At 44.3% G+C, this 27013-nt stretch overlaps 1 protein-coding gene across 2 annotated transcripts; it reads left to right on the forward strand.

Annotated features, from left to right (window-relative positions):
* Positions 1–25241, forward strand: LOC142786501 (uncharacterized). Of its 2 annotated transcripts, none has more exons than XM_075884229.1 (6): positions 1–80; positions 1907–2023; positions 6048–6175; positions 9717–9824; positions 20514–20621; positions 25020–25241. In XM_075884229.1, exons 2-6 carry the CDS (start codon positions 1950–1952, stop codon positions 25190–25192), a joined length of 591 nt encoding a protein of 196 aa, XP_075740344.1. In that variant the 5' UTR covers positions 1–80; positions 1907–1949; the 3' UTR covers positions 25193–25241. The 2 variants fall into 2 exon arrangements, with proteins under 2 accessions (XP_075740344.1, XP_075740345.1); XM_075884230.1 differs by having other exon boundaries at positions 11–101.
* The last annotated feature ends 1772 nt before the right edge of the window (positions 25242–27013 follow it).

A 27013-nucleotide genomic window follows, 5' to 3' on the forward strand; every position in this document is an offset into this window, starting at 1 on the left:
GGTTATCATCGACAGGAATCACGGCAGACCACCACGGAGTCCGAGGACGAAGATTTTGCTCGCCCTGGAAAGAAAGGGTCGTAAGTCTCTTAGCTCCTGTCGTAAGTCTCTTTTATGGATGCTACTCGAGTGCGAGGGAAATTATTGGTGCCATAAAGCTTGGCATACTCCAGTAGAATGCGTAGAGTTATGTAGTTGACGGCGCAATCAGAAACATTAAAAGCGCGTCACATTTTGTTGAAACCCCGCAGTCTTCCTATATTTAATGACTCTCAACTATTTGCGCACTTCGTTCGTTGCGACAGGCTCAATTGCACAAATCAAACGGTTCGCTTAGACTGTAATATTTCTTTTCTCTGACTGGTTCGTTACACTGACTGGTTCGTCCAGCGCAACCTAAAACTATGGACAAATAAAGAAAAACAATGACGTTGCTGTCTTTTCTTTCTGTCATGTTGAAGTTCAGCAGCTCTAACCCGTGTGAGCCTAAATCAACTAGCTCCAGTGAATACGTCTTTGAGATTTCTATTAGTTTTAGATTTTAGTGGCAGACGGAGCAGTGGTGGTGGCCGCATAACTGGTGGCCCCGCAACCATTAGACCCTCTAGGGAAATCTTGGTGAGTTTACGCGTATATGTGAGAGTAAATTCGCTACTATAATTATGTTTATGTCCATGGCTCACTTCGCCCGCTTGCGCTCGGCATCACGGGCCCTTCGCCACGCTGCCTTGTCTTCAACCGGCGCGACATCTTCAACGACGCGTGCAATGCTCGCATTCGATTGCGTTGTACTCGTTGTTTGAGGTATCGCAGTCGAGGTTGATGCCTGTGATGGATTTATACCTATGACGACTTGCCGATCTCGAGCAAGTCATGGCTGCGCGGGTGCGCACTGCCACGGAGCGAAGGGCGGGGCGCGCGCAATCACGTGGTGCGTGACGTCGCTGCGCCGTTGCTAGGGGAGAGGAGGAGGCACACCGCGAATGACGAATTCAGGGTCGCTTATAAAGTGCATTCGCACTTAAAGGAAACGAACGAAAAAACAAAAAAACAATACTATATGTCATGTGCGTACAGACGAAGCTTTGCCTGCCCGCATTTTCGCTATTTCGAAAGAGCTCTTGATTTTTTTTGTTACCACAGGTGGCTTAGTTCTATACACCTCCGCACCGCCGTTATCCACAGGATCACCTAACTATAGATGTACGCTCCTCCACTACGATACTCTTATAATCATATGGTGGTTTCGGCACGTAAAACCTCAGACAGTAATTTAGTTGTAGGAGCGACATTTAGGAACACGAAATCTGTTAATGGCAACGTATTTTAAGTTAACGCACTCCTCTGGAACAGCGGCAGCTGCGGCCGTGATTACTCCATCCACCTCGGGCTCACTACCAGCAAACTCTCGTATATAGAGAGCAGAACAAAAACGTTGGTAACGTGGAGCACGCATGAGTTCACTGCCTCCACTGTTTGTTCATTTGCGATCCGTTTACGAGCAGTACAACGTCGTCTAATCGCAAACGTGTTTCAACTGCAATATAATCCCTATTGCAAACCCCATTGTGAAGCACACATATTACTATTATTACATTGTACTTGGGTGCGTTGTTATTTGCTGTCCTCAAGCTCCCGAAGCTATTCTTGAGGGTGCCTTCAACTGTTCCAACAGATTTTACATGCCCTCCTCGTAACATGCTCCTGGTGTTGCGGAATAAAGTTTGAATTTGAATTTCTATGATGGTATGTTAACGTATACAGAAACATATTGAATCTGCACGATATATCTCCGTAGCTGTACTGCTGCGCTCCCCCACGCAAGATTGCTAGACCAGTGAGCTCTCGAATGCTTTTTATGTTCTTTTTTGGCACTGTGTGACTTCTGCTCGCTTCTTAAACGCAGCCCCAGATTCCGAATAGAGAGAAGAGGCAGTAGCTGACTCACCATGTTTCGCCTCGCGTCCACAGTGACGCTCTTCCTCTTGTGCATCGCACTGACCCATGGCGCCCCGCGCTACTCGTAAGCAAAGTGAAGCTTGCGATTCAATTTTTTTAAAGTGAAGCATCTTGCTGCGTACTGCAGACACTTGGAGCGTTTCTATCTATCTATCAATCTATCTATCTATCTATCTATCTATCTATCTATCTATCTTTCTATCTATCTTTCTATCTAGCTATCTATCTATCTCGCTATCTATCTATCTATCAATCTACCTATCTATCTATCTATCTATCTATATATGTCTGTCTGTCTGTCTGTCTGTCTGTCTGTCTGTCTGTCTGTCTGTCTGTCTGTCTGTCTGTCTGTCTGTCTGTCTGTCTGGGTGCTCTCGTGATCACATCCTTAACTTGGGGCAGATCAAGATTAGATGGAAGGGTGAAAGGGTTATACTATTATTACTAAAGACCAGATCATACGCAAATGCGCATTTCGTTCCTTGCATTCCTATCGTGCCGCTTTGACATAAGCATAAATTGGAGGCTATGAAATTTCATATTGTTTTGATAGTGCTTATATATTCCTGTTTTTTATTATGCTCAATTCGTCTGAATGCCTATAAATGCGTATTTTTCGTATCTCAGCTGTTATGAACTCTATTTAACCTCAAATTTTGCTTGCGAGTACAGTTGGAGAGCGCTATTTACGTCACTGGACAAAATTGAGCTTTCAGAACTCCATTGGGTATGACCAAGACTCCGGATATAATTTTCTTTCAGCATGGTGAAGGTTCAAAGCATATCATTGATAGGAAAGTCAATTAGCTTCTACAGATGTATTCACCCACGTCGCGTCCTCTGCTAGGCATCTCCCTGGTGTCTGCTCGCATGCGTAGAGAACAGGAGGGGCTTCTGTGCAGACGCAGGATAATAAACAACTAATGCGAAACCGACGTGCGCCACGCAGGAAAAGTAGATAATACATCAAAAAAAGTAAACAAAAACAAAGTATGTCCACGCAGTTCTCTATTAGTTTGTCATTTACATCTTAAACAGTGCTTCACTAGGTCACATGATGAATTTTACTTAGGCACTGGAAGTTGTTGCGTGTCCAATGAAAACATTTGTATCACTAGAATTGTTTAATCAGTTCATTACAAGCCGCGAAAGCATGATGCGAGGGTTGAACTTGAAATACTTTCCCCTCCCCTGTTGTAGACCTTACGAGAAAAATTCATTTCCTGCCCTCTTCCGTATCGAAGCAACTCATAACCAGAAGACCATGTGACTCAGATGCATGAACACGTCATGCGAACACCAGGTTAGATTCGCATAAAATACACATGTCAGCTCGTGCACGCAAGCGGTGTTCTCCGTACTGCTTCATTTTGTCATGGGATCGATCCCTTTATGCAGCACGTTTCGAGAGGCTGGTATAGATAATCTAATCTTACTACGGCACACAGCGTCGCATGGCTGGAACTGCTCCAAAGGGCAACGAACCAAAAACACGCCAAGCGTTGTGTATGCTAGCACCAGCACGATAGGAGAACACCATCGTGAAGACACCAACGCAAACAAAATAGAGGCAGCTTAGTCTCGCATCTTGCTCGATACGAAGCTAAAAAAACACACATAGATTCATTTGTCTGTTTTCTTATTTCTATGAACCTTAATAATTATATTTATGCAATAGATTGCACAAACTACACACTTTTACCTGGAATCATTTTCGCAGTGGCACGTTCTAATTTGACGTATGCAGGACCATTCGTTGTTGTATTCGTCCCCTCCACCATGTTGGGGTGCGCGCCCGTGAGAATAATGTCAAGTGTTGTTCAGTCTGACATTTCACCGCTTTCCGGGGCTGGTATCATTGCAAATTTTGGTAGATGAGATCGTCCAATGCATGCATTTCTCTGGCGTGCTCAAAAGTTTTCTTACGTAGTGAAGGGTCATTTAGGGTGTTCACAGACAGAAGAAAAAAAACCACAGCATACCCATGGAGTGAATGATGATGAGTGAGGCGAAGCGTCCATACGTCCGTTCGTTCTTCCGTGCTTCCTTGTGTCCGTGCGTACATTCATCCATCTGTTCGTGCGTCCGTCCCTCCGTACGTACGTCCACTCGTCCGTGAAAGTGTCCATGCTTCCAACCGCGTTCGAGAATGCAGACGGCGCGCGGTTAACACCGACGAGACGCGAGACAAGGAAGCCGAGCGCATGGCACTCTGCTTCGCCCGTGCCCCACTAAAGAACCGCCACCTACGGTGACTATCCAGGAGACTAAGGAAGCCACTCCTTCCTCGCGCACCCAGACATGACCCACACAGCAGCCAATCAGATAGTAGCGGTACAGCACTATCTATAATACGCTCACTCAATTGCAGTTTGTATGTACTTGTAAGAGACAACACCGTCTATTATACTGTTCGAGAGATACTGCCTTCCTCTTTTTCTCGTCTCTTCTTTTCTAGGTTACGCAACACGCAGGACAAGGTTAGACTAAGAGGAGCTTCGCCTCTAAAATAAACCCTGTGCTGTTAGACGAAATAAATACTAGAGAAAAAAAACCCTAGTAGACATTTAGCGCTGTGCCTATTTGTTCCCGTATTGCTCTTCCCAGCCGTGCTGAAATGAAAAAAACAGGAGGATAACAGCCCCTTCGACGACAGTGTCATGAAGCTTGACTTTGTAGATCACTGCACTTTCAAAGACTCGGGAACGTGTTTATTCCACAGCGGACAGTTAACTCACCATACTGGACTTTTAGAAAAGTAGAGAGCTTAATCTGTAAGCCCCACGGGAAAAAAGGCATGCTAAGCCATTGGCGCTTTTGTACTATCATAAACTGAAGCATTTTTGTTTGGTTTCCTGTTGTAAATGCACACGTGTTTCTTCAAAAAGATTAACTTCGTCGATGTTTATTGTGCCTATAATTACTATTTGAGGGGCTTTTGAAGCATTTTTTCGTCAGCCTGTCATTAGCGCCTAAAACCCGCTTTTTAGTGCTTATAAATCCGGCATATTGTTATGGCTATAATGTCATAACACGAAGAATGTTAGAATCCTTTCGCGTACGACGTCGTACCCTTACTTCCATGCACGTGTGGAGCATACTCGTATAACACAAGCCGTGGTATGCGGGTATGCGCTTCAAGTATTAGTCTACATATACCGAGGAACAGCGAGAACAGACATTGGTAATTCAAATGCGAGGGCGCTAATAAAGAAAAATCAACATTGGTAGCATTGACCCGACAAATGCAAGCAGTATATGTTATGGTCCTAGGGGCACTCGAAACTAAGCATTCTTGGTGGTGATCAAGCCTTCTTCGTGGCGATCATGGACTGCCTTTGGAAAAAAACTCCATATGCAGGCGTATTGCTCGTGAAACCTTATTGTGGTCGCAATGCTGTCCATTTAATTTTATGAATGGTACATATGTACTCCAGTGATACAGGCGTCGAGTCGGGTTATTGACAATTGTACTTAAGCGTCAGCCACTAAAGCTTGGATATGTAGCACTACGCAGCGCTACATTCTTCGCAAGCACAAGCACCGAATTTTAGCTTGCAGCTTCTGGTGTTGTTTATACCGATGTCACTGCTGGCATCCTTACACAACGGTAAACAGCTGGGTATATAAAACAGGAGCCACTCTTTATTATGCATGTCTGTGCGTGTAACATTGGCACATTTGTTCGCCATGATGTCGTAAAGTCTTGCACAACAAAAACAACAACAACAAATTACGCAACAGCTACCTTCTCTCTGCCTTCTTCGTACGTGGAGAGAAGATGGTAGCTGGGGTCTACCAAATCTTTTAAGTCGGCTTCCACGTTTTAAGGTTTACCGCCACAGTCGCTAAGAGGAAATGATTTATGACGTCCGCATTCCTATTCACGAAAACAAAAGCGAAAAAGAAGTGCCATTGAGCGAAACGGGGAATATAAAGAACTCGTTTCTCTTTATGCAATGTAATATAGATTGGTATTAACGTCAAGCGTAGCTTCGAATGAATTTATGAAAACACGCTCAACTTGTGGGGTAACTAGCGATACCTCCGAGAAAGGAATAAAGTATTATTTGTCTTTCTGCTTCTAGAGACACCGATTACTGCGATGGCAGGTTGTGCAATGCCACTTGCATGAAGGAGGCCGAACATTCGCATGACAGGGGCGTCTACGGGAAGTGTGATGCCGAGGGCGCCTGCCATTGCTACCATAAAGAGAGTAGGTACAGAAATATCATGGCTGAGGCTCGCTCCTACAACATAACTTTCTTTGTTAGATATGTAAAGGGGGTTTATACATTAAGATACATTAAGTTGCAAGTGACAACTACGGCACTATGTCTGTGAACATCAGACTGCACATGTTATTTGTTCCTTCTGTCTGTCTTCGCCAATTGGGGTGCATGTTTTTTTTTTTATTATGAACAACCAACTAGATCAAGCCGTGCTATAGATTGTCTCAGTACTTAATCAGTGATGTGAAGAAGTTTAGTGCCAGTGAACAAAATAGAGATAGACAGACGTGAAGATAGATAGATAGATGTATAGATAGATAGATAGATAGATAGATAGATAGATGGATGGATAGATGGATGGATGGATAGATAGATAGATAGATAGATAGATAGATAGATAGATAGATAGATAGATAGATAGATAGATAGATAGATAGATAGATAGATAGATAGATAGATAGACAGACAGACAGACAGACAGACAGACAGACAGACAGACAGACAGACAGACAGACAGACAGACAGACAGACAGACAGACAGACAGACAGATAGATAGATAGATAGATAGATAGATAGATAGATAGATAGATAGATAGATAGATAGATAGATAGATAGATAGATAGATAGATAGATAGATAGATAGATAGATAGATAGATAGATAGATAGATAGATAGATAGATAGATAGATAGATAGATAGATAGATAGATAGATAGATAGATAGATAGATAGATAGATAGATAGATAGATAGATAGATAGATAGATAGATAGATAGATAGATAGATAGATAGATAGATAGATAGATAGATAGATAGATAGATAGATAGATAGATAGATAGATAGATAGACAAACAGACAGACAGACACGAATTGGAACTGCATGCTGCATGCTCATTCACCCATTAAGGTATTGCCGCTCATACAGGGGAAAGCTGTTCGTTTTGCTCTAAGACCATAGTTGTGTCTGGTAAAAATGACCATGTGTTAAGGAGAGTGTGAATTCATTCTGTAATAGCCTATCGGAAAGACAGTCGCGCCACTTTGAGGTTATGTATTCGAAGTTCGCCATGGCCATTGGCTTCCTTCCCATTTGAGCTCGGTGCAAGATTTGGCGCCATTGTACCATGCACACGCTAGGTGCATGGTTCTTGTGCTTGAAAGCTGCTGTGGTTGAGAGTGATATGTAATTCTTTTATTCATATAGTCATTCAAACACCCCCTGAAAATTCTTTAGACACCTTCACATCCTCCTTTTCTCGCGTGCTACGTCACGCCAAGTGTCCGACAGCCATGCTTTTTTTTTTCCGACACGCAAAAAAAAAAGTGTGGTTTTGAGCGGTCCCACAGAAGAAAAAACGCAAACGATTATAACATTGTTTTGTAGGGCGTGTGAATATTTGTTGTTAGCAGTAACAGCTGCAATTCTCGAACGAGAATACTGTTTTCGTACATAATGAGAATACAATGCAACTATGAAGGAACATGCATGTCTCGCGAATATTCGCGGAGCAGTATATAGGGTGTATTCGTAAATGAGCGGTATGGTTAAAATAACTGCTATTTTGATTTTACCTCCATAAACTACGTCTGTTTCGGTATCAGTGTTTTTTTTCTTGCATGTTGATGCGAGTAACCATCCTCTAATTCCAAGCGTGTTATGTTGATATCTGTAGCTAAAATAAAAATGATATTCTTACGGTATTATACAATATATAAAGAAGTACGTAGTCACACACAAAAATTTATTTTCCTTTCATGGCATGTGTAGGAACCGGCCTTCGAAATAAATTTGACGAGCATGACTGTGGCGTTTTTTTTTCTTTCTTTTTTGAACAACTTCTTGCGTATACCACTGTTAAAAATTATGGAACAATAAGCTATTCGCAGGTTATGTCTTCGCGTAGTGTGTTACATGTGTAGCGCGTCTATCACAGCTACTTTTTTGTTGTTTTGTGCATGCAGGTTTAAAGCTTATCTGGTGTCGTATGGTGTCTTCTTACGAGAATAAAACTGCGTCTAGAAGGCTTCACTTGTGCCCGAGAAAGCTTCTAAAAGACATGACATATTATTTTGCAGCCATCACAGGCTCTTACAACACGAGTGGAAGCGAGCGTGACGCTCCAGTATACCAGAGCGAAGCGCCCGCACGAACAGATGGGGTGACGTCGCGCAACCATAGGAAAACCCTTAGGAATCTAGGGTGTATTTGTTGTTGACGCACAAACAGTCGTCAGCAGGCACAGAGAAACCGTGTGCAACATGGTGCTACTAGTGAAGCCTACATACACCAAGGCGAAGCGCGGCAAACGTGTCGTTAGCTTGCTTTATTATCACGTACATACGTCATCGGTGAGCGCGTTCCCCGAAGTTGCCTGCCGTGTGATGACATGGTATCATCCACGAATAGTCCACTAAAGTGAAGCAGTTGTCCACGTTTCAAAACTATATGAATACAAAAACGGCCCCGTATCTGCATCTTTAACTGCAAATGTCGTCGAAAGATCGTAGACTTTTGTGTGAAGAGAGGGAACAAAACGTTTCTGTGATGTTCTGCGCGAGAAAATTGGTGAATTGTATTCTGGAAGCGCTGCGTTAGAGAGTCCCCATCCGTGCAGGGAAGTCGAACGAGCACATCGAGGCACAATAGATACGAGCACCCTCTGGCAGTTATCTTCGAAAACGAAGAAGGCGTGAGCGCCCGCGGAGAAAGATGCGCGCCTGTCTCGGAGGCGATAAGGGGTAGAACGCCAAGCGACAGGCAGGTGCCACCATCGTGTCGTCTTAGCAAAGCGTTGGAAGCGCTTGCCTTTTTGAACATCGCGTCGCCGTGTCAGCGCAGCGTGTTAAACGATACGGTCCTTAGTATTACTTGTGTGTGCCTTCTCTAGTATAAAGGCACAAATACAAAACATCAACTTGTTGTTATGGTGCCTTAGATAAGTGCACCAATTGCTTTTTAATTGACAATCGTACAAGAATGAACGCTGAAACTTGAGCAATATTGATGGGGGCTGCGGATGGGGTTCGCTGTTTGAGGTATCGCTCGGTGCCTTTAGAGAGATTATTACCGTGAACAAACATACAAAATTACAGGCAGGCAGACAGAAAGAAAGACAGACAGACCAAAATTTTGGCGTCGAGGGTCCCCAAGAAAGACTATCGTCTTCATTATTCTCAAATATGAACATGGAAGTAAACCATTAAAAATGAGTCAGCAGCATAACGACTAAATATTACTATAAAGTCCACTGTTTGTCAGCCAACGCAAATTTAAAGAATTGTCTGAAAGGAGCATGCGTTGATTTCAAAAGGCACCTTTTGTTCTTGCCTGTACATCTTATAAAAACTATAAAAACAACAAAGCAGGGCTTTTCACAAGTTTTTACAATTATACTACGAGAGACTTTGTTTTTCTAATTATTTTAGATACAGGACGCGCTATTTCTTGTGCAGTTTGCAAGAAAAACAAGAACAACTATACAATTATCAATTTTTTGCGCTGAATGTTTTTTTTTCTGTGCAGTGTGCGCCGCGGACACATGCAAGAACATGTGTGAAGTGAAGCATGGATCCGAGGAAAACCTGAGGCACGAATGTGCCAACGACGTCTGCACTTGCACGTGGACCAAAAGTAAGCGCTGATTTGTAACGCAGTTCAACTGGCATTAAAGCTCTTAGGCAAGCTGCAATTGCCACTCATCAAATTCCAACAGAAGAAACGCGAAGAAATGCGAATAACTGATTAAATTTTAGTTTTCCTTGCGTTAGCTGGGCAAAAAAATAAAGAAGCCTCGGGAATAAATGGCGCCATAGATGCTAGCAATGCAGTTGCACTTCTCTCCGGAATGCATGTCGAAGCTTGTTTCTTGCCCGTTGAGTTGAGCACGTTGAGGTGACTGATCAATCATGTATGTTCGTTGTTTTTGGTGTTGAGGTGACTGGTCGGTTTTAGGAGCGAAGCTCCTTAAGGCGTGGGCTGTGTGTCCCCTGTATGTAGCCACCTCTCGTTCAGTTCTAAGTATTACGCTAGCCACCGCCCGATCTGAAGGGTACAGCCATATCCATCCGTCCATCCGTCCATCCGTCCGTCCATCCATCCATCCGTCCGTCCGTCCATCCATCCATCCATCCATCCATCCATCCATCCATCCATCCATCCATCCGTCCGTCCGTCCGTCCGTCCGTCCGTCCGTCCGTCCGTCCGTCCGTCCGTCCGTCCGTTCGTCCATCCATCCATCCGTCCATCCATTCATCCGTCCATCCATCCGTCCATCCGTCCGTCCGCCCGTCCGTCCGTCCATCCGTCCGTCCGTCCGTCCATCCATCCATCCATCCGTCCATCCGTCCGTCCGTCCGTCCGTCCGTCCAAAAGATGCAAGATGTTATAAACTAGACGGCGGTACGTGTAGTTGATTATGAAAGATGCGAGGTGTTATAAAATAGGAATGATGCCACATATGGCGCGTGTCATCGTTCGATATAGTGCGGCGACGTACGCTAGGGGGAGCGTTGCAATAAAATCGAGTGGGCAAAATGTACGGAGGATTCATGGTTTACCAGGTTTACCTCCGGAGCTTCGCCCACTCATCATCATTCACTTCGTGGATATGGCGGCATTTTTTTCTGTTAGTTGTTAGTGCTTCATCAACTCAATATACCTAATCACCCAACATAAACGTGTAATGCCACCGAATTCGCGATAACGATTACAGAGGTGCTTTCTTGGGCCTATACCAGCCCCGCGTCGCGTAGTATGCGTTCCAGTCCACGTCCACCAGTTGATTCGAATTCCGCCTAAATCTCTAAATAGTAGAGTCCACTTTGAGTTCTGATCACTGTGACAATATAGTGTTTGCATGTACCAGTCTTTGTTTTTTGTCAAAACAAACCAAACAAATTCAACCAACCCTGAGTTCCACAGCCATGGCAATGAATAAAAAAATGTGAAATTCACGCATCCTTCTTTCCGGAGTACTCTGAATGCAAAATTAGCGCACGTTGTCTGCTTCGAGTGATGTAAACTAAAATAATGCGTGGGAACTTCCGGAATTCGGACAGTGGAGCCATTTCAGCCTAAGCTAGGCGCGGTGGCTTTCACTACAATAGGACTTTTCATCGCCAAGTGTTGATGTCAGCATGCGTAGCCTAGCAACGCGTTGGAGAAAGCAAGGAAGTAGAGAAGAAGAAAATGAAGGAAACTGAAAAAAAATAAATCAATAAAAATGTCTTGATCAACTGGGATTATTCTTTAGTGCCTCTGGCCCAAAAAAAAGCGTCATTATGACTCGCCTATACCTGCAGGTTAGAATGCAAAACAAACATTCTTGGAAACCATCTGATTGAGTTGCTATAGTTCAGCCAAACAGAAAATGACAGAGAGAAGTAAAACAAAAAAGAGACCTTGTTTTGGTCGAATTTACCGCTTTCTTTGTGAAAACTTTCTTGCAGAGCTTGAATCAGCGCTATTTTTCGCGCTTTTTTTTCCTGTAGTCCTTTGATTAAAAGGTACTATTCTTAGGTAATTTCTTTTTTCCACTTCTTTTTAGTGCGCTTGGTGCAAGTAATTTACTTGGATATGCAGCTCATGTGTGCATCACACCCCGATCAAGAGCTACGGTTTTTTACGATGGCTCAAAAGGGGTGTGTTTTGCAGTGCTGGCTCCGTTCTAGAGTACTGGGATTACCTTTACTGCGCTAAAATGGACAGATAAGTGTGAGGCCCACGGGACGGCTTTATGCTCTCCCATAGTCGAGTACTAGAACTCTAAATCGTTATCCACTTTTTTTTTCTAGACACAACCAATATTCTAGTGTGTATTTTTGGCTGCTCCAACAATTTTCTCGGATAGATCAAAGCGGTTTTGCATTCTCCGACGTTTCCATTAAGGCTTCCATCTTGTTCTTCCGCACTTATTGCCAATACCAAGCCACAGGCGTGTCGCCAGAAATTTTCTCTGGGGGGGGGAGGGGGGGGCACTATTTTGGTTTCCGGAGCGGCACCCTCTTAAATTGGTCATTTGTCACTCACCATATGATGGTGAAAACCATTTGGGGGGGTTGGTTATGTATTCGGTGTGTCACCTTCTGACTACACCCCTGCTAAGCAATCATGGTACGCCAGCTCAGACACTTGCTCGCTACCATCTGGGGCTATCACTACGTGTCTTCCTGCCGGCTCGCAAAATAAACCAAGTTCCCCAATCAACTGAATTGCCATCTTTGTATCAAGCCCTTCTAGCATTGCACCGAAGATTGGAGGCTACGTGCCCAGAAATATAAGTGGCTGAATCTAAAGCGGTGGACACAATTGCCGCCCTTATACGGCTCTTGGTGCACCAGCATAGTCATTCTATAATAAACCACCCTTAGAAACCAATAATTGCAGCATTGTTGCCAGGGCATCTCCGGGACTTTGCCTGGCGGTTGGGCTGGAGCTTGCTCCCCACGCGAGATCGGCTGCAGCGGTGGCAGGTGGTTCGCACTTCCGCTGGCCCCAACTGCGTCATGGTTCAGACCAATCAAGATGCGACCACTGAATGTTTTATCTCCCGCCTTTTTTTGGCATGTGGTCCGTGCTAGTTTTTGGGGACAGGGTGTGCGAACTTTTGTGTCCATTGGCCTATTTCCGCGCGGGCGCTTTTCCGCTCTTTTGATAGTCGCGGTGCCATTCAGCTTTTGGCGAAACCAATGCAAGGCCGTAGCTGCCATTCACTGGTATACTTTGTGGCCGATACTAGTGAGATTGACACGACAGATCCTCGCGTTCCACTCTGGGGACCTCTTCTTCCTCGTGGAGCACGAGTTTCTGCGGCATTGGTTGTGCCCTTTCGTCAAGGTTGAACACGAAAGGGTAGAACTCGTTTTTAGACCGACGTTGTGCGAAACAGCACCCGTTGAGTCGTTATATATATGATTTCAGTTATTACCAATCGTGTTTTACGGCCCCTATTGTATTTCTACATCATTGTATCATGATATTTCATTGAGTTTTTCTTTGCATATATGCCAAGGTTGTCGTGTACATTACAGCAATAGTGTCTTCACATCAACGTAGCGATGTTGGTCTTGTTACATATATGTGCCGAAGTGTATGTGCGTTAATACTGGAATTTTATGAAGCCTTTGTGTTCTGTACATACTGAAAATAAAGATTTTCTAAACACGACATGAGCTACACAACACAAACCACAAAGGGATAACTAACTAATTGCTCTTGGTCGTCTGCGTAGTGCTATGACATCAATAATAAAGTGCAAGAGCCTTGTTTAACACTGCGTGATTTTACCATAACCCTTAGTCTTCTGCTTAGTATTCAAACAACAATAATATTGTTACGTGATTTCGACTGACTGAAACAGGGCATAGTGGGACATACCCAAGTAAGGTGCCTCAGCCTGAGAGTGAAGAAGTGGACGTTGTCGGTGAGCTGCGTTGTGGCTGTGGACTGACTACAGTTATTTTCTACGTAATATTTTGGTGGACGTGCTGGGTACCGATCCCAGTACCTCTCGTGATCCCAGTACCTATAATGTGAGAAGCTTGTTTAACTTTCCGTGAGGCTGCTGTGGCTACAAAACCATTCACAACAACGCCTGTGACAGAGCGAGCGGCTGTGTAGGTAATCCGGTTATATGCTGCGAGGCTGCCTGGTGCTGGCTGATGAGCTTATAGCATGAAAGTTTATTATGCCGAGGACCACCAAGACTTCAGCGACGCATTTCCGTCATGACCATGACGTCAAAAAGTACGCCCAATTAGAAAGCTAAAAAAAGTTCCGACAACGGGAGTTCAACCCACGACCTTTTGGGCCCCAACATCAAAGGATGGACCCACTACCTGCTGTGCCACGGCCACGTGCTCCTGAAGCTTTAAGAACGCACATTTTTTATCCAACATTGCCCTTTCACAGTTCTCTTGCTAAAGTGAAGTGGTGTATCATGGCTGTGACGTCCTTGATTAGTTTCTCAATGCGTCTGATCACTTCAGCACCTTTCCAGTAGAAGTGGAACCTCCACTTAACGCTCACCGCGTGAAATATTGCGGCAAGCATACAGCGTAGATACGACGTACGTGGTGTATCTCCCGCCGGGCTGTGACCTTCAGTAACTCCAACATGCCGCCAGTAGGTGACCTTAGCCTAAGTTCGACAGCCATTCAAAGACAGCCTTCTTGGCTGTCACAGTGCTTTCTCTCATTCCGCTCTCACCGTTTAGTACAGCTACCACAAGCATTCATGACCACAAGGGTTTGTCGATCATGGACTTCAGTCGTCGGGGTTGAGATGTATCACTGAGCGTCAATTTGGGCGCGTTCACGTTAAACGGTGTTGTAGTAGTCCAACATGACGACACATTAATCAATGTACTGAAAACTTGAACTTCTTTTGTATGGACAACTTTCATTTTAGTTTTATACCGATTCCTATTACGGTGTAAACAAGCATCTTTTTAAGTTGATTATTTATTCACACAATAAGCTTGAAGCAGGATATGATTCTTCAAAGGTAAAATAACTGCCGGAGTTAACACGAGTAATGCGAAAATTCTTCAGTCTGTAATGACGTCACCACTGACGTCAGATAGCGCCATATTGTGACCCGTGAAAAGGTCCCCTTTTCGCACGTCATCATATGACATTGATTGATATGTGGGGTTTAACGTCCCAAAATCACTATATGATTATGAGATACGCCGTAGTGGAGGGCTCCGGAAATTTAGACCACCTGGGGTTCTTTAACGTGCACCCAAATCTGAGCACACGGGCCTACAACAATTCCGCCTCCATCGGAAATGCAGCCGCCGCTGCTGGGATTCGAACCCGCGCTCTGCGAGTCAGCAGTCGAGTACTTTAGCCACTAGACCACCGTGGTGGGGCACATCATACGACATCATCATTTGGCCAAAGGTGCCCCAATCTTTGACGCACCGGGAAACATCGCAGCAAAACTGCAACGTCTCCGATCCTGGAGGCAGTATACGAAGCCACGTTAGAAGCGTAAAGGTTTTTAGGGTGGCAGAAAACGTGGAGTATCCTAAAAATAACAGGAAGTTACTCTGGTGCTGCGATCAATCAGTGACCATAGGAACGATGGGTAGTAATTAATTTGGCAAGTCTTCGTACATGTGGGCAGTGAATCACACATGTGGCTTCGTTCGTTGCTGTGTTTTGGGTTTGTTTTAAAAGAAAGAATGAACCCATTTCAAACTTTGTGACCTGATTTGAAATGGTAAGCATAGATGCATAAGGTCAAGAAGCGCAACTAATAAACTATTGCTGATTGTTGCTCCGTGACAAAGCAACTTCAAGTCACGCGAGCACAAACAGAGCGACAATTATGAAGTTTAGACAAATCCGTGTACTTCCCATCATTCCCATCCTCACTGAAACACCATGCGTTGCAGCTCCTATAAACATTAGCGCCAGAGTTCCCTCTAGCTTAGAAGTGTGGTAGCTTGGGCTAGTTGGTATGGCATGACCATAGTTATAGCGCGAGAACAAAACGATGACACAGAGCCTTCTTGTCTCTGTGTCTTCGTTTTGTTCTCGCACTAGAACTATCGTCTTCCCTCTAGCGTATTAGTAGAGGAATATTTCTGGTGGAGAATATACAGTAAGCAGAATATAAGCAGGCTTTCATTTCTGAGCAACCTGAAACGAGTACATAGAGAAGCTTGTGGGTTATTTAAGGTATCCTTGATTTGGCTGCGCCTTGTGGGCGTACTTCACGAAAGGGGCATGCCATGGTGCTGAGCAAGCTCCCTATAGAGTTAGTGCAGCATGACACTAATGGTTGTGCTGTAACAGTCAAATCGAGGACAAATGTGCGACCACGCCGTATACCTTGGATGCGCTACTTGCACAAGACGAGAACTCATGGGGAAGCAGATACTATTGAGAGGCCGATGAACTCGTGCAATACGACGTCGAATTGAGTGATGACGTGCAGGTTGCGCGAGCTGCACTAGCAACATCGAGGGCCAAAGTGCAGCACTCATGAACTAGTGCAGAAAGCGCAGCCTCGTCGACGAGACTTTTGGTTGTGTGTGCAGCGCGGCATGTGTACGAATGAGAAAGAATTCCAGCCACGAGCACTGCATCACAAATTAAAATTCATTGCGTGTGCAGTCGCAATCGACGTTCAAGCTGAACAGTGCATGTCGGAAAACAAGATAATGGGGCAAATGAGTCATTATGAAATTCCGTGTTTTTCATGTATACCGTCATGGAACTCAGGCTGATACGCGTAGCTGGATTTTTGTGCATTTGATATGCCTCGATTCTTTCTCGGATTGATGAATACACTATAGGAATTCCACGAAAGATCGACACGGGTCCAAAAGTTGATATTTTAGATTTCATTGAGTATTTTATATTTCGTGCACCTCTCACCAGGTAGCCCGAAAGTCAACTTCGGTTTATGATTATCGGCATAACTTGCGAGAAAAAAATAACAAACTTCACCAACACGGAGGCACCAATTTCGTCACCTGTCATTTTCGAAAATTGCAGATGCTATATAAAGAGAAATATTTTTGTCTCAAAGAAGATATTTTTTTACCCGAAATGCATGTTTAATGAAGAATAAAGTCATACGGTTTCAAGTACGTAGAGTTTAAGAAAATAGCTTTTAAAATTGTCTGATTTTGCAACAGTTTAAAATAAGTTACGTATTCACCATTTTGTTTCTCCGAAAGTAATGTAAGCAGCGTTTTCAAACTTGACACGTTTTAAGCATATAGTGTGTGTTCATTAGGTACATAAATTATTGCTGCCGTAGGGAAAATGTAAATTTTTATATATTCCCTTAAATTCTCATATTGGCAAAAGTGTACTCCACTGAAATTTGAATAATAAAAAAAACCATCTTCGATTTTTCTTAAAATCTCGTAACTCGACAACCGAAGGCCATCGTACAGTAATATAAAAAACATGTTGCATTATTTTGTTTTTATCGACAATATTCGTGGTACAAATCAGAGCTTTTCGAGAATGCGCTGATAAGTTGAGAAATCTGGAAATCAGAACGGAAAAGCGGCAATAAGCTTCAAACGCGAGTAAAAGTGACCGCATTTGGTGAAGAGAGGCTGTTTTAGCAGATAGGAGTAACTATTTTGAACACGGTATTCTACAGTATCTGAATTCACTCTTATACGTAGAGCACTGAGACTTCTAATATGTGGTGCCTCTTCATTACTGACACACAGATGGAGCTGCTGTGACGGCCATGTGTTTGCAACACGTTGGGTAAAAGAATTGAATGTTGAATGAGCTCATAAACGATTCATAACAAATTTTTATCATTTGGGGCACGAAGACTGCCGCATTAGACTGAAGAACACGCTTTAGGGCAAGTTGTAATCCGTCGTCTGCTCTACAAATGAATTGCTGTGCGCCGCATCTCGGAGGCAATGCTTTAGATCTGATGGTTCAATGTAGGGGCAAAGATTACGCCTCCCGTAATTTTATCGACAAAAACTTTGTGAAATTCATTTTAACGTACTATACTTCAGTTTTGCATTCGCACTGTGGATACTTGCGCACGAGTATCCACAGGTAAAAAATATCTTCCTTGAAACAAAAATATTTGTCTTTTTATAGCATCTGCAATTTTCGAAAAGACAGGTGACGAAATTGGTGCCTTCGTGTTGGTGAAGTTTGATATTTTTTTTTCTCATAAGTTATGCCATTAATCATGAAACGAAGTAGGCTTTCAAGCTACCTGGTGAGAGGTGCACGAAATGTAAAATACTAAATGAAATCTAAAATATCAACTTTTGGACCCGTGTTGATCTCTGTGGAATCACCCTATAGTTTTTGCAGGGATTCGCATTGCCAACCTCTGCATTGTGTGGCCATGTTTGCACTAGTTGAAGTTAGTTGAACAGTAGAAGCCAGTTGAACAGGATTGTGGCACTCTTTTAGGCGAGCACTTGACGCCAGTCTGCCCGTACTATATGTATATACTTTCATAGCGGCATTACATCGACCTCCTTACGGAGCACCGGACTTAACTTCGCGTGTGCTTAGTTTAGCACGAGGCCAATAGCACATTCTCGAATCTGTTAGATTTCACAACTTAATTAACTCTGGTACCCCACAGAAAATACGACTTGTAGTTTATGGTTATTGGCTGTCCTAAGAACATGCCCCATCTAGTGTGCATATTAAAAATCTGTAAACTTAAGTCCTTTGGGGTTTGGTCTTGATAGGGCTCGCTTCTATTCAAGTTCTTTACTGTCGTGTTATGAAATCCTGCCCATTCACGCCAACCGTTGGCCATCTCAAACACTAATCACTGATCAGTGCTACTTAACTTCTTTTTCACGATCAGTCTGTAGCTTCACATGTGATTTCCATGACGCTCGAAGAATATTGATTGATTGATATGTGAGGTTTAACGTCCCAAAACCACCATAAGGATATGAGAGACGCCTTAGTGGAAGGCTCCGGAAATTTCGATCACCTGGGGTTCTTTAGCGCAAATCTGAGCACACGGGCCTACATCATTTCCGCCTCCATCGGAAATGCAATCGTGGCAGCCGGGATTCGATCCCGCTCGAAGATTATAGTTATGCTAAAGCCTAGTATTTTGAATGATGCACCAAACACGCCAGGTGGAAGTGCCTAATAGTGTTTACTTCGTTCACTAAAAACATATAATTTTCAATAATGACAACTGAAGGGAGCAGTAGATACAGCATAAAACTGAACGTGACAGACGTTTAGGTCATAACGGAGGTCCAAACTAAGTGCATTAAAATAATTGTGAATAAAATGAAAGCGATCATTTTCCGCCTGATAGCGGTAGAGCAGCACCGTGTTGTAATTGTGAATCTATCTTGAGAGAACATGTAGCGGGGGAAGAACACGCACTTGAAGCAAAGAGGAGGCACACAGCATGAGCGCTCACTAACAACTATGAATTAAGAATTTACCAACTAGCCCACCTTTTTTATCCTGTTGCAGTGTGAATCTATGAGTTAAAGCTACAAAAATACATTTGTATGAGCCTTTAAAAGTATCGGTGTTTGTTTTACGGAAGAGTTGCTGTGAAATGTCCTTGTCAACCACGTGTGTTTAGCTGTCTTGCGTTTTGTTGTTCTCTTATACCACAAATATGTTCTTTCAACTAACATCAAATTGTTGCTTTTGAAATTTTCGTTAGTCCACAAGTGAATTATTTCCAGCTTGTAAGGGGCGCTGGAATGCACACAGGGTTGAATAAGCACCCCGTTACACAAAACAAGGCTTTACGCATCACTTATATAGCTAAGCCATGATCATCTTTTTGTACAGCTCTTCGAAGCTGCAGATATCTCAACTGCTCTAATTGCTTAGAACTTATGCCTCGCTCTTAGATGTAAATAGGAAATAAAGGACATTCCAGAACTTGGACATTTGGCTAAGTTAGCCACATACCCTTCTTTGTATTCCTAACGGCTCATGAAAAAGTTCAAAACAAGAACACGACGTACAAACTACGGGGCTCAGATGCTAAAAATAATTTTGTTACATCTCTTCAATACTTCATCACAAAATGGTTTCTATATTTCTCCTAACGGGCCGGTGCATCTTGCTTTCTTTGTGAGCCGATATCTTTATTTTTAATTTTTAACTTTATCTGTGAAGTATAGTGGTTTATTTTCCTGGTGATTCCCAGTTCCACAGGTTACGCACTACGACAATGAGGGACGTACAAGCCACGCCAAGGGAGCTTCGTCCATAAAAAAAATACGTGTAGCTACGTTGCTTCACGACTTGCTTTGCAGAAACACGGTGGTTACTGAGCTACGTCGCGAAATGGTCAATTAGGTGTGTACATCGCAAATGTACTGACGGTAGGCGCCCTAAAATGATTCACAGTGGGTTCCTTCCAGTTGCGTTGTCAGTGTGAACTTGGTCTGCGTAGGTCTAGGTTTCTTGTTTCTCCGACAATTCTATTTCTCAGGCAAGAAAATGCACACAGGGTCTTTTTCGCATTCGCCTAAGACAACTCGGATGTGAATGGCACGTCACTCGTGTTTTTTTTTTCTTTTAAGTGTGAAAACTTTCGTGAGACCACTACAGTGCCTGGTTTTAGGGCCGTAGTTGTCCGCCGCCGCCACCGGTGTCCGTGACAGATATTGCTCGAATTTGAAAAAAAAAATTACTGGACTAAACGAGCTCCAAACCTTTGCTTTTTATGAGAGAATTATGTCTCTTCGAGAGAAATGTTTCTTAAGAAGGTATGTTTGAAATCGGACTTATCAATTAGGTTGCATTCTTGCTTGATTTATTTGTGGTGCCATCCTTTCATTGTTCCTGTTATTTTTTTCTACAGGGTGCGACCCTGCTGCATGTGAAACCGCGTGCCAGAAGGTCTACGTCGGAAAGCCGCACACTCAATCTCGCTGCGAGAAAACCCTTTGCCGCTGCAGTTGGCATGGAGGTAAGTTTCTATAGTGCCTTTCGGGACACATGAGCGCGTGATCCAATGATTCAGACGACATCGTCCATTTCCCACGGGACTCATCCCTCAGGGCTGGTTTGGCTGTTGATTGGTGGTGCTAGTGAGGTTGAGGAGGCGGGTTTGAAATCCAGCCCTAGTGGGGCATGTATCAATTTGATTAAAATGCAAAAGATAATAAGAATAAAAATTGGAATGCAGGAGTTCTTGTTGTATGGATAGAAATGTGGAGAGTAAACTTTGGCGCGGGCGTATTTCAGCTTCTCTTTCAGGTTCCTTCTTTCTTTGGTTTTTTTTCCTTATGCAGCATTGCACAGTGCTCTCTTCTGTTTCCTCTTTTATGCCGAAATTCGGACCTTTGTCCCGAACACTAAAAAGTCATTGCACAGTAAGGGATGTGTTCAAGAAAGCGAAGCAGAAAGCGGACAACCGCTTTGGTGTTAGCCATTACTTAAGCTACACTTTCAGTATTCGTGGATAGAAAACGAACCCATGGGCAATATTGCTGACATCGTCCACATGCTTAGGAGAGCTACACTCAGTCGCAACAACGACAGGCATGCATAATAACGGCTAGGTAGGCGAGTTGCTCTGTGTTCACACTGATATATTACGGCAGCGTGGTAACGAACACGAAGGACAAGATGAATAGAGGACATGCGCTGCACTTACAACTAAGCAAAGTTAAACATCAAATAAAAGAATAATAAGAGAATAGAACCTTTTGGCTGTATCTTTGATGGAGGCTAAAATGTTTGGAACCCGTGTGACTACATTTAGGTAGGTGCACGTTCAAGAACCCCACGATGTCGAAATTTTCGAATCCCTCTACTACGGCGTCTGTCGTAATCACATCGTGGCTTTGAGAGCTTAATTCCCAGATAATATTATTCACATAATCATATTGAAAGATAAATTCGTCAGCAAAGCTTTCTGTAGCCCTTTAAAAAAATCTCGGGTACCTAATCAACACGTGTGTGTTATATTGCTATTCATTATATTGCTGTGAATGTTTATCACAAGGCCATTCGCTTCCTACTCTTATCATCTTAAAGTGGTTCGCATAGCACCACGGCATTTTGCGTGGCGATTCTTCTACATAAAAATATTATTCAGGGTTTTAACGCCACCAAATGATTACGAGAAATGTCGTAGTGGAAGGTTCCGAAAGTTTTCAGCACCTGGGGCTCTTTTAAGCACACCTAAATTTAATCACGCGGGCCTCGAGCATACCTGATTCCATCACAAATGTGGCCTCTGCGGCTGTAATTCGGTACCGCAACCTGCCGATCATCAGTCGAGTGCCTTAGCCACTAGATTACCATGAGGGGGTTGTTTCTGGTTGGATACAGAGGGCATTCTTTCAAGAAAAGGGAAGTGACTGTAAAAGTGAAGTGCACATAAAATCACACTAGCTCCTACTAAAGAGAAGTAGTCTGCAAAGCACTGCATTGTTCGAACTAAAGTTCCGTTCATCACAAGCACCTTGCCCAAGTTTAACGCGTTCTTCATGAACCCACTCTACTTTCAGTTGCTCGTTTCTAACTCTTGTTGGAGCGAGACAGTTGTGATTACTTACTGCATGACGAGGCCCCGACTCACGCCCGCCTGACCCAAGTCTGTTGACACTCCAGTGAGGAACTGTTAAGAAAGGCAGGCTCCTATGCCTCTTGGGAAGGTGTAGAAAAAGGGGCGGGTGAGAATTTTTTGCACATGCCCACACCATGTGAAACATGTAGCACGTCTCCCCATGCAGTGGGTACCACCCGTCTGTGTTCGGCTCGAAGAGGTTCATAATTGTAGGACAACGTAGAATACTTGTCTTCAAGCGCCTTAAAGTTGGCTCGCCCACTTTACTCAGCCTTTTTGCTGGAGCCTGCGAAGGGCGGTGAGTTTCACGATAATAAAAAGGATGTTCTTTGAACCGCAGCAGCTGTGTATTGGCCTCCGATTCATAAGAGCTGTGGTGAGAAACCCGGTGGGTAAGCGCTCGGGCGGCCACGTCAGCGGCTTCATCATACTCGTAAACACTGATTGCCAGGAGTCGAACTTGTGCGTTTCGGGGTTGAATCAGTGACAGCCCGTCTTAGAAACTGGCTAGCTAAGGGGTATCTCCCAGAAGAATGGCTAGTTGGGCAAGTGGGCACTGATCCATAAGCGTACTGCGCAAAAAAAACGGAGGGAAACACGAATTGGGGAAAAGGACAGACAAGTGCAGACTATCAACTGAAGCTTCACTGCAAGACAGAGGCTATATATAAAAGAAAGAATCAAAAGCAAGGGAGGGCAAAGGGCAAGAATAAAAATGCACGAGGGGCCAAATCAACAAAATCGATGCAACGTCTCCCCCCGTTAAGCAATGAGCACAAGTTTGTTTTTTCGAATCTGTTGGTATTCGCAATTTTCAGGTACCATGGCGCCGCTATGTGGTGGTGGCCGAAAGCTCTGTTGAAGGGAAAGTAGAAACAAAACGAAAAAGCCGACTGATCTTACTGCGAGCCTCGATGCTCACAGCATATATACACCAGGAGGAAAATTAGGCGTCCCGTTTCAACTAGCACCCCAAAAAGCAATTAGGGGTTAAGTGGGTAAAGGTTAGCAGGCAAATAACCAAGGCCCATGAATGTATCCACCACCCATTTTCTGCACGAGTGCAGCAGCTTGCAGGTTTGCAGTTCTCACGCTTACTTCGTCTGCTCAATTCGATACAATTTTGCAATTATTTATGTTTTCAATACGCTACCCGGCATTTATTTACTAAATATAGTAGGTTAGCGCTCCCCTACTTTCTCGAAAACAAACTCCAAGGGCAACCCAAGCGCCAAATATTGCAGTCATCGCCAAAAGTGTACTTTCCGGTATCCTCTCTCTCCCGGGGCAATTATCTCGCCCACCGCCACGTTGGATGTATAGTCGCGTCACCACTAGCTCGTGATAGATGCTTATGGTCTTCGAATTGCTGACCAAGGCAGCAAACATCTTCAGCATCTTCAGCACACTCCTAATATTGTACTTGGTAGTGGAGCCCGTTGACGTGCATTTCCCGGAGATCTACAGGGGCCGTGTTAAATCCCTTGGGCATCGGCCCAGCCATGTGTACGTAGAATATGCACAAGGAGCACGCCACGCGGATATGCGTTCATTGCGCGTCTGCAGAAACTTGTACCTCGATGCCATCACATGATTGCTGAGAAAGTGTAAAGAGGAAAGTGCACAGCCTCATACACGGCCACCTACCCGAGTACGAACGCACTGGTGTGTGCCAGCGCGTTCTGACTAGAATACAACCGCTGTTTTATCACGCGTCTGCAGAACTTCGTTTCCCGACGCCATCACATGATTGCTGAGAGTGTGAGTGTAAAAGAAAAGGCCACAGCGTCTTGCGCAGCCAATCACACAGGTCCTATTGTGCTAGCACGTGAGCGCTTTCAGGTAGTGCTTGGGCCAGCTGTTGCGCATGCGCAGTATGGGATCACGCATGCTGAATGGAACTCGGCTATAAGCTGCTTCTCGTCTAAGATGAAGCGACTTCGAACAAAATAAAGTGACCTGAACGCCGGGCTTTTGGCGATCTACCCCGTCGAGACTACCACCACCTAAATAAATAAATTCAAGAGTCTGCACTAAACAAAGAATTTTTAATGAGAAAAAAATTAATATACTGACCACAGCGCAACAAGACACAATGAATAGGAAGAAACACAGACAAAGACGTCCGTGTCTCTTCCCATCTTTTGTCCTTTGTTGCGCTGTTGTCAGTATATTGTTGAGCCGCCAACTTACTCAAAGATTTGCACTCGTAAGAACAATTAAACGTTTATTAGAGACTCCTTAAAACTTTAGGACTACATTGTGAGAGCACCTCCACACGCTGTTGTAGCACACCTTGCTTGGCAAAAGATTGCCAACTGGCTTTCTGAGGTCAAGTCCAAGAGTCGCACCATCCTAGAAGAGTGCGATAATATGTGGGTGACAAAATTTGGCGCCACGATTGCCGCAACGGGATGCGGAGGACACTCGTATGCAAACATGATACGAAATAACGCACTTTTGACGAGGGCGAATCAGACAAGAACGACGGGACACTCGATACAGGAGTAAGACCTTATCCTTTTGGCCCTAGACAGACATGCGCAACATTACTATGCGCATGTATGACTATGCACATCCCTTAGTGATCAATCTCAAGCTGAGTTTTCAAACCTGTTCACCTTTATGAATAGAGAGAGAGAGAGAGAGAGAGAGAGAATTTTGAACTCATTTGTCAAGGGGGCGTCCGCAAGTCTCCCACCCATAACGCTTGGCAGTGAGCGGGCCGTTAGAGCTTTTACTGAAGAGAAAGGACGTTTATGCCTTCCTGTTATTTTCTGCTCGTTACAGTGACTGCCACAATCGCAGGAGGCCATCCCCTGATCTCGCAAGCTACAGATGCGCGCTACGCCAGCAGACCAGAGCAAACAATCCGCACCGTGGAGAGCAACTCGTTCAGTTTCGAGAAAGAGCTTGAGGCACCGGCTGCGGCTGAGGCCGTGCAGAAACCGGCTCACGTCTAGACTTCCTTCGTGCTGCTGTGAACTTGTAAAGGAAGACCAAATAAAGAGTTCTGACAGCGCAATTCTTACATTCTTACAGCGAAGCTGTCTTAGTCTACCCTGCGCCGTCTTCATTGTCGGTGTAGTATTAGCAGGCGTGACGTGACAAAACAGGTGGTGAATAAAAATGAAAACGAATGATATTGATTACAATTATGCGCGAAATATCGATAATACTGTCGATGAGAGATCAATAAAATACAATATAGATATATCTTCTGTGGTAGAAGGGTTCTCGGGAATACCACTAGACAGGGCCATTGGTACGTTACGAGACAAACGTGGTAGCTGAATGAAAAAATAGTAATGTCGTTACTATACTTCTGAATTTCGGCACAAAACATTCCTCGAAAGCAATGTGTGCCATCAGATTATGCATTAGAGGTTACCTTAATTGTAGTAAAACAAGCCAAGGCAAACTAATTGGAACCTCCGTCAATTACATTCACCCATTGCTTGCATAAATTGTAACAAACAATGGCAAGGCACCTCGGTGCGTAGGGCGGTGATGTAGGTAAGAGCGAGCGTACTCTTGTAACAAGTCCGGCTGTGCCAGCGGCGTATCCCACGACGCGATGCGTTCGCTGGAACACCGAACCTTCAGCCGGCAGCTGGGGTAGTTTATTCGGAAAACAATGTAACGCGTTCGCTGAACGCCATTGGCTGCTCGCGCAGGAGACGTGATGTTACTTGATCTAATTAAGTGTAAGTGCGCGGATTGCCAATCTAGTGGCACTTTTAGTACGCCGCGTGATGCCTCTAGCCTTTAGAGAGTAATAGCTGGGCGGATTTATGAGCAAGCGGGCGAGTGGAGAGGGTAGCAGAGGGCGACCCGATAAGGGAGTGATAGCTTAGGGACGCCCCGGCCGCTTCAGCGGATCGCAATGCTGCGCCACTTGTTGATCAAAGTTGAAGCAGTGGAAGTTACTGTTAATCGACCAGAGGGTTCGTTTTGCCACCTAACAAACAAAAGTGAAGTCACTGCGGAAACGATATTGCAAATTGCATGTTAATAGGTCGCAGTTGTTCAGTAGCGACAAATCCTCGTTTTTCTTACGTGACTTGTCAGTGATTTGAATGCATGATGGTTTCTCAACACCCCCCCCCCCCAAAAAAAAAGTGGGGGAAGGGTGTCACCACCGAAAGGGTGAGGGTGACGCTAAGCCGAACGATCGAATATCTGGGTTTTTAGCAGCACTGTTGAACCATGTGCCTTTCACGTGCTACCAGCGGCAATATAGGCGGCCTGTTGCCCTTAGCGATATGCCACAACGTGTACTACGTGACCCTTTGCTTCTCTCTGAGCTGAAGTAGTGGGAGATAATACAAGATCTTCCAGTACTCGAGGTGTTAAACGACAGAAGACGTGATCCACTTTCCTCCCGTGGCCTGCTGAACGTCGACGCCACGAACGACGGCATGTTTCAAACATATTTCCGTTTCAAAAAGAAGGACATATGGAAGCTTCGGGCTGCCTTGCGCATTCTCGAAACAGTTGTGAGAGCTGAAAGAGTGCCAATCTCCGAGAAGAAGCGATTTGTATTACATTTTGGCAGCTGGCGTATCCGAATCAACTGAAAGATCTCGAGAACTTCTTCGGCTGACATAGCTGGACGATATCATCGTCGACGACAGAGCTCTTGAGACATATCGATTAGAAGTTCTTCCGCCTCTTAGGCGACGTAAATAACCACAGCTGGCTCACTATCGACAGGCTGGCGAACTTTTCAAAGGTGAGAAGCAATAAAAGTGAAATGTAAGTTGGATTTTGGAGGTTTTGGT

Source organism: Rhipicephalus microplus, unplaced genomic scaffold (assembly GCF_043290135.1).
Source record: "Rhipicephalus microplus isolate Deutch F79 unplaced genomic scaffold, USDA_Rmic scaffold_24, whole genome shotgun sequence".
NCBI lineage: Eukaryota > Metazoa > Arthropoda > Arachnida > Ixodida > Ixodidae > Rhipicephalus > Rhipicephalus microplus.

Excerpts from the sequence above, each read along its gene's own strand:
- LOC142786501 (XM_075884229.1), top strand. The coding sequence starts at position 1,950 with ATGTTTCGCCTCGCGTCCACAGTGACGCTCTTCCTCTTGTGCATCGCA. Across the intron at positions 2,024-6,047 it reads CATGGCGCCCCGCGCTACTC|AGACACCGATTACTGCGATG; the intron begins GTAAGCAAAGTG and ends TTCTGCTTCTAG. Across the intron at positions 6,176-9,716 it reads CCATTGCTACCATAAAGAGA|TGTGCGCCGCGGACACATGC; the intron begins GTAGGTACAGAA and ends TTTTCTGTGCAG.